General features: G+C 35.1%; 1 protein-coding gene across 3 annotated transcripts in view; it reads left to right on the forward strand.

Moving 5' to 3' along the window:
- LOC130818243 (uncharacterized) overlaps positions 1-8442 on the forward strand; it is a 29406-nt gene extending 20964 nt beyond the window's left edge. For 2 of the 3 annotated variants that reach the window (XM_057684338.1, XM_057684339.1), the window contains exons 12-14: positions 2578-2705; positions 3441-3582; positions 8143-8442. In XM_057684338.1, the coding sequence (XP_057540321.1) occupies positions 2578-2705; positions 3441-3582; positions 8143-8277 (405 nt within the window). In that variant the 3' untranslated portion in view covers positions 8278-8442. Of the gene's footprint in view, positions 1-2235; positions 2354-2577; positions 2706-3440; positions 3583-8142 lie in introns of those variants that run through there. The other variant, XR_009043943.1, reaches the window with a different exon arrangement.
- Positions 8443-8775: the final 333 nt, after the last annotated feature.

Here is an 8775-nt window from a genome sequence, read left to right on the forward strand (position 1 = left end):
ACAAATTTTGTCATGAGGTGGACATGATCCTCTTTGATCAGGAATTATGCTAAGGTGTCCAGAGGCTTATAGCTTATTGCAATGAAGCATTTTTTTTCTCCCTTACTGAAGCAATGAATTACTTTTGGGATAATATGTAATCTTAAACATACGAGCCTTTTTAAGACGCGTTATGTCTTTTTAGCAAGAAGTAGTGGCTTTGATGCAAATTACAAGGGAATCCATTATTCGTAAATTCAAATTTGACAACTCCCCTGTTTTTGGTTTTGGTTTCCAGAAGTTTAATATTCCTATCTTTTGGTTTGTTTCCCTTTCCTTTTAAGTACATTTCTTTTTGTTTGGCCACTTAGTTTTTTTTTTTTTTTTTTTTTCTTTTGTTTTTCTTGCACACAATTCTCTAATGTCATATTATTTATGAAACTCTATTGGATTGCCAAAAACCCAATTATGAAACCAACACTATTAAATGAATTAGGTTGTTTGGCTTTACAATTTTTTGTAATACCTTATTCGAAATTTCAATTATGACATCAATACTACTATATGGATTGGGATGTTTGGCTTTATAATATTTTTGTAAGATGATGAGATAGTTGTGATGCGTATGTTAAGATGAATGAGTGGACGTACCATAAAGGATATAATTTAAAATGTTGAGGGTTTTGGATTCACATATATTGAAGACAAAATGAGAGAAAATTGTTTTCGGTGAAAAGGTTGGCTTAAAATGATCTCGATAATATAAATGAAGAATGACATGAAGAATTAAAATTTGTAGGAATGAATAGAGGAAGAGAATGTATGTGAAGGATCATTGAAATTGATTTATAAGTTGTAGAATATTACTCAATGGGGTTAAATAAAGTATATCTTTGATATGGATGATCTCTTGAATTAAATTATGTTGTTTAATGTAGTTAACCCATATGATAGAATGGAGACTTTAGCATTGTTGTTAGCATGCATTTCTCTCCAATATACTTCTACTATTTCCACGTTTTAACCTTATACATTTCTTCAACTCACCCATTTTTTACTTTGCATTCCCATTTTATGACTTTTTTTCTTCTCCTTCCATGGCTCACATCATTACATATCGATGATATCACTTTACTTGGTTTGAACAATGGACTGACAAAAAGAAACAAAGATAGTACATCATTTTCATTATCACTGTTTCTGTTTTTCATATATGTTTTTTGGGGTGTGCTCTTAAGTTAGTTAATTAAAGAATATCAGTTGATGAGGAAATATTAGTGTAGATAACTATGAATTGTCTTGTTCTACAAGAAACTGTTTAGAATCTAATTCTCTTTTCAAGTAGTTTTTAGGTTATAATTACCTCCCAATATTCTTTATTAATCTGAGTGTATAATTTATTCAATATTCATTTAATTTGATTGGAAATATTTGTAACACACTCAGATCTTGAAAGCCTGCGCACACAAAATGAACACGAAAGGCAGAATACAAATGAAAAGAGCACACACTCAAGTACAGTTTCGAATACTGTCAAACTCCTGAATTTTCCTTCTCTGTTAATTTCTTGACAAAACTATTACAATGAGTTATTAGTCTTTATATTGACTTATTCCAGGACACCTCAACATAACAACTAACCAACCAAAACATAAAATATTTACAACCAAATATTTTCCCACTTAAACATAAGAAAGCAGCGGACCCAGACCCCCTTACTGTCTTACTGTCCAGCTTCTGTCTCCTCCCCTGTCTCCCGTATCTTCCCTCTCCTCCGTCTCTTATTGACATGAGTAAAGGTGCCCCTTCAATCTCAATACCAGGTATGACAATATTCTCCATTTTTAGAAGTTAGAAGTTAGAAGTTAGAAATTAGAAGTTAGAATTCACCAGAATCGGGGTGTTAACCTAGATATGTGCATATTTGGAGTTATTTATGGTGACTACTATGACCAGGTACCATAGGTACCATAGACCACAGGACTAATTACGGATGAGTTTTGTGTATGATTCAAATGACTGAGTTGAAATTATAGCTTGTAGTTTTGAAGAAATCGTGGTCTGCAGTGGGCTGTTAAGATGCCACTTTTGTTAAGAAAAAGAAACTATTATAAGAAGAATTGTTGCTATTCTTTTTTCTTTAATCTTTCATGTTAAGGTGCTGCATTAGCATTTTTTCTTCTAGATTAATTCTTATTCATTGTTACTCTATTTATTCTTTTTTACACTTCACTGGCTGTGCCGGGTACTTAACAGTGTACAATGGTGTGGATTAAGTATATTGGATACTTGACACTTGGAATTTCTTTTTGATTGGTCAAAATGGCTCAATTGAAACTTGGACGTTACCCATTTTCAACACTAATGGCCAAGTGTAAGTAATATAGCTTTATTATGTATTTGGCTCAAGAATAACTGTTTCTAATTTCTACACATTCTAAATGAAATGACCATTATCTCTTTTTAAAGAAAAACTTGATAATCATGTATCTAAAATATTCACAGATTAAGTGCCTCTCAAAACTTAATCTTTTGATGCTGGACAACTGTATCCTGCTAGTGCTTATGCTTCGTCCTTGTCAACTACATGGTTTTCAGGCACGGAGATTTATCACTCTCATTGATGAGTTATACAACCGTCATTGTCGCCTATTTTGTTCTGCTGCGTGTTCTGTTGATGATCTCTTCCAAGGAACCGAAGAAGGCACTCTTTTTGATTTGGAAAGGCAAGTGCTGGTTTTTTATGCCTATCTTTATACCTTGATTGTTTTCTCAAGTGTATATTAGTTTAGCCTATGAAGGCATGACTCTGATTGCTTACAAATCAACTTAGTACACATTTGTTTCAGCCAATGGATGTTGTAGGCTACAACGTTGGATTGTGACATTGTTAGTGTAGCTAAATGAAATTAATAAATCCATTTGTCAAAATGGTTAGCTCATACTTGTTACTTTTTATTTGCATCTTTATTCACCCTTTTACAGAAATGTTCACCACAGCTATGAACCTTATCTATTACTGTTCAGAAATCTGAGGTGCTAGAAAATCATATTAACTTTTTTGATGAATGAATGTTGAAAGTATTCACACCTAATTTTTAGAAGAAAATTTAATAAAATTTATTTTGTGCAGCATTATTCACAGTTCCACAGAAATGCTCAGTCACTTCCTAGTATGAACCATATCCATTATCGTTATAAGAAATTTGAGGTGTTTGAGAATTAAATTAGCTTTTTCGACAAATGGAAACTGGTACTATGCTGTTAAAGTTTGGACATGATTACCTAGTGTCTCATGTTATTGGGCTTGATGATTTAGTGTAATATTCTTGGTGGTATGTTTTAGAAGGGAAATTGAAAGAATCGCTATTGTCACTAGTTTGTGAAGAAATTTCTTGTGTTTTGAGAATAGTCCATGCTGATTAATAATTAACAGAGATTGACTATCTTTTGTTTTTCAGTTTTCAATTCGAAACAGAGATGGAAGGTGCAAAGCTCCGTAGGGATGTCTTAGCAGAAGGCAGTACAGGTTCTGGTGGTTCTCCAAGCGGAATCATATCATTATTATCAGGACAAGAAGAAATGTTTGCATTTCGTCGAGCTGTAAGTGGTTGTTTTTCACACAAATCATTCCTAGAGAACATCCCTTGATTCAGTAGGATAAACTTAAATCAATATTCTGAATGGAATTGGTAATCCACGAACTCGCTGGATGGGTACATGTATCTAAAAGGGAGAAATTTTGTTGCAATATCTCAGGTAGCTGATTTATCACCTGACTACGTTTGCAGTTTGTATTAAAATAATTTAGAAGGAATGGATTGTTTTCGGGGAGAGGAAGGGGTTGTTGGAGTGGAAGTGAGGGATTTTCTCAACCCATTTTTAAGTAGTGCCATGAATCGTCTTTAAGTTAAATGGCTCAGAGTGAAAGTAGAAAGAATTTAAAGTAAGAAAGTTACTGAAAATTTGTCTTTGACGGGCTCTTTTGGTTTCTTTTGTGGCTAGATTGTAGTTAATGAGGATTGAGGATAGCCAACAGGAGGAAATAGGACTTTAAGGTCTTCCACAACATGATAGGCAGAAGCGAGTTGGGTGGATCAAAAATGGGTTAAATTGGAACTTCTTGGATATTTTGGACGTCATTGGGATTGAATATGAGCAACTACGTAGTGATCAAATGAAAAAATTGGCGGGGGTGATCTGACCAAGCTTATCCAGTTCTCACCACATCCCTGCCTCTGCACATTGATCTTCTTCCTCTACATCTTGATTTGTGGTGATGATAGGTGATGATTTCGGTTACCAAGTAATTATTGGGGTCATGGTGTAGGCTGGGTTTTGGCAGCAAGGGTCATGGCTTAGGAGTTAGTGGTGGTTGTTTGATGTTCTAAATGTCGACAATGAAGTTAGACAGTGAGAAGTTTGATAGAAACACAAGTTTCAGCTTGTGGCAAGTGAAGATGAAGGCCATCATGATTTAAAATGGTGTTATAAGGCAATTGAAGGTGTGGAAAAGAAGCCCATTGGTAGTAGTAAGGCTAAATATGATGAGATGGAAGCTAAAACTTTATCAACCATACAACTTTACCTCTTAAATGAAGTCTTAAGGGAAGTTGTGAATTAGGTAACTTCCAAAGGGATTTGGGAGAAATTGAATTCACACTACATGACCAAGAGTGTTATGAATGGACTACTCTTGAAGAGTCTTTACAAACCTTGGGTAACCTACAAGAGGAGAAATAGAAAATAGAACATAGAGGTGGCACAAAAGAATATTCTGCTAACAAAACTTAAATAAGGTCTTAACAGAATTGATACAGGTTGGAAGGAGATGGAAAAGGGGGAATGAATCAGTAAGCCTACTAGGGGATATGGCAAGTAGTAAGAAAACAATATTATAAATAGTGGAATAAAATGTTATAGAGTAAGCTTTTGAATATTAATGAAATACCTTGAAGGTGTTGGAGTTACCGTACTGTTGTTTTCTTCAGCATTGCTTAATTTTCTGCTGTTGTGATTTCTGTTTTCTTTCCTCAACCTTGGTGAACCCATAGCAAACCTGTTATCTGAGCATTCAATCATGGTGAATCCTTCCCAAGCACAAAGGTTCGAACAACTCGAGCCTCAAATTTACACTATACCCACTCAACTTAATTTTGAGCTGGATAAATCTAGTCAGAAATATCCCAGAATGACCAATCCCTCCTTACTCAGATAGACACCCTTAACCAACAAAACGCAACCCTAACCTCACAAATGGAGAATATCAGTCATACGCTACACCTTTTTGGGAGTAACTATCTATTTCAAACATACCCTCCGCTCAATCCAACCCCCAATCCTACCTTTATCCACTCCAATTATGGCGGAAATCCTAATTCAAACAATCAACCAGTTATTTTGTGGTGACAACTCGGAAAAATACAGTTGGAAATCAAAAAACTTGACCTACCAATTTTTGAGGGAGGCAATCTCTCAAAAGATACTTCAGTTTTTACCAATTGAATGAAGAAGAAAAGATACTTTGGTTTGAGAGCACAACAGATTATGAAGGCAAACGAAGATAAAAAGATACGAGATGTTTCTTTCCTTTCTAGGGAGCATGTATTCTTAAATTACAACCCTATAGACTGAAGTTAAAAGCTCGAGAGTACAATGAAAAATTGGCTCATCGCTACTATGGTCCGTATAGGATACTTAAAAAAACTGGAGCAACTGAAGTTTCCTTCACATAGTCGTATCCATCTTTAGTTCTATGTTTCCTAGCTCAAGAAGGCGGTTGGCAAGCATAAAACCACTGAGATGCCTGCTGAGATCAACGAAGATTATAGTTGTAGGCTTGGATTATTCAGCACTTGGGTGGAGATACAATAAGGCAGGAATTTTAGAGGTATTGATTCAATGGGAGAAACTCTCGGAATCATATGCAACTTGGGAGGAAGCAAGCTTGTTGAATGTGTATTCCTCCGATTTCCACTTTGAGGGCAAGGTGAAACAACAACCTTGGATGACCTACAAGAGGAGAAACAAAAAAAACAAAATGCGGAGGTGGCACAAAAGATTATTCTATTAACAAAACTCAAATAAGGCCATAATAGAATTGATATAGGTTGGAATGAGGTGGGAAAGAGAAATGAATTTGTAAGCCAAGTAGGTGATGTTGCAAGTAATAAGAAAACAATATTTATAAATAGTGGAATGAAATTTCAATAGAGTATGATTTTGAATATTAAAGAAATACCTTGAAGCTGTTAAGAGTGACTAATGCTCGAAATCAACTTACTGTTGTTTTCTTCAGATTTGCTCACTTTTCTGCTCTTGTTATTTCTGTTTTCTTTCCTCAACTATGGTTGAATCTTGTGAGACCATAACAGATTCGTTTGTATAATATCCGATTGTAAGAAGGTAAGCCCATGAATCCTTATCATAGTGAGTTTTACTTTATTGTTTCGGATTTACAAAATATTGAGGATTCTATTGAGGATGAAGACTTGACCATTATGTTGTTAAGTTCTCTACCCCCTTCTTACAAGCATTTTAGGGAGACTTTGATATATGGTTGAGACACTTTGTTTAGTGAGGATGTTAGAAAGACCTTGACACAAAAAGACCTTATTGATTCTCAATTTACACAAATGGTGTCCATTGATTCCGATGATGCTTTGTTTAATAAGGAGTAAGTAGGAACAAAGGTGGCATGACTTTTCTTCCTACAATAGTTACTTATAATGCCTCTTTTGTTCCTACTTGACTCCTTAATAAATAAAGCATCATTAGACTCAATGGACAACTTTTGTGCAAATTGAGAATCAATGGGGTCCATTTGAGTCAAAGCCTTTCTAACATCTTCATTACACAAAGTAATTCTACCATATAACAAAGTCTCTTTAAAATGTTTGTAAGGAAAGAGAGGAGCTAATTAGGGAGAACACTTAAGCAATAGATTGAGCTCTATACATGAGACTTTGGCACACTTACGACCTTGTATATGAAGGGTATATATAGAGGAAGTGGGGGTAAGGGTGGACATCAATACCACCAAACAAAAAAACGATGCAGTAAAGGTTAGAACCAGCTGCTGCTGGCGGACGAGCATAAATGCCGTTCGTTCGAGCAGGTCCCGGTCAGCCTCCTGCTGACTGCTTCTTGCCTCTTCCATGTATCTCTATGGTCCTCTTTGGTCTCCAATGGCTCTTACACCTTGTCCTTCGTCTGAGTGGAAGCCCTTGGTGCCCAAGTTATGCATCAACCAAGCCTCCGCTCACACTTAGTACAATGTACTAATGTACTTCCTTGATTCCCAAACAACCAATCCCAAAGAAGTACTATGTACTCTTCTTACTTGCACTAACACATGTGATTAAGACTCTTAATCAGAGTCTTGATTACTTAGTGAACTAATTCACCAATAATTCTAACAAGAACAAAATTGTGTGGTAGTTGGCTCCAAAAGCCGCTCACTATAGAATCCCCATGTGCATATAGGATTTGAGCTCAAGGTATTGATTATGAGTTTGGTATCGATCGATTAAAATCGGAAAAGCTTTTTGGACTTTGTAAAGGTGCAATTGACTTTTATTTTTGGTGATACAACTTCAAAATGAGAACAAATTCCTTGGTAAATTGAAGGGTACATTTTACTTAAAAGGAGGATTAAACTTATCCTCTACTGTGAAAGTTAGTTAGTTATCACTACTTGGCATTAAATAAGACAGAAATAGTTTTTAGAGGAAGGAAATGGCAGCCGCCACTCTCACTCTCACACATACACAAAAACATTCCTTTTCCTACAGAGACGAAAGAAGGGGTGGGCTTGGGTAGGCCATGGCCTCTCCTCGTTTTTAGCCCCTCCAACAACTATGGCACGACTGTTTACCCCTCTACCTCAGATACACCTATTAATTGGCTTTTCAAGGCAGAAACAATAGCATACACATCTGATTGGTTAATGTTTTTGTACTTCCTAACAGGCATATAAATTATAAATTATTACGTAACTTAACACTTGTGAACCCGTATAGCTATATATGTTCTGTAATGTGTTTCTCCTTGCTTTATGTTTCTTTAGTCTTTCAATCACTAGGAAGTTAAATATAATAAAGAAAGACAGCTGCTGTAAACTAAGAATCAGTTCCTAGTCTTAATCAAGATGTTTCGTTGCAGGTATCCCGCTTGATAGAAATGCAGACGCCTGTGTACTTAGAAGGTGTTCGTAACTTGCATCCTTACTTCCAAAGACAAGCAACTGAGCTTGAGAATAAACATAGAAGTAACTCGCACTCTCAAACATTTTTCTGACCATTGTAATTGTACTATCTGATTGTTATTCAACTTGGGTCGGTCATAGATGCCTCCCTTAGATTATACTTTTTGTATAAGATTATTTATAAAAATTGTAATTGTACGAAAATAGAATGCAGAATAAAATAGAGATGATAATAAAATAAAGATATTATTTTAGAAGTTAAGATTTTTTTTAATATTTAGGATATTAAGATTATTTTGTTTCCTATTATTTAGATTTAGGTTTAAGTTAATATTTTGTTTTCTTATTTTAGTCCTAGTCTCTTGTATAAATAGAGGTGTCATCTCTCATTATTAATCAATACAAATCTAGTATTCACCAGACTAAAGACTAACTAAATTTCGCATTACGATTTTCTACATGGTATCAGCGCCGTAAGGTTTTTCTGGACGGAAAAACTCTATTGGTATTTTCTCATAGATCATAATCGACCAAAATTGATCCAAACAAAAACCAAATCAAAACAAAACCAATCAAACCAAACCAATCAA

Source organism: Amaranthus tricolor, chromosome 7 (assembly GCF_026212465.1).
Source record: "Amaranthus tricolor cultivar Red isolate AtriRed21 chromosome 7, ASM2621246v1, whole genome shotgun sequence".
In the NCBI taxonomy this organism is placed as follows: Eukaryota; Viridiplantae; Streptophyta; class Magnoliopsida; order Caryophyllales; family Amaranthaceae; genus Amaranthus; species Amaranthus tricolor.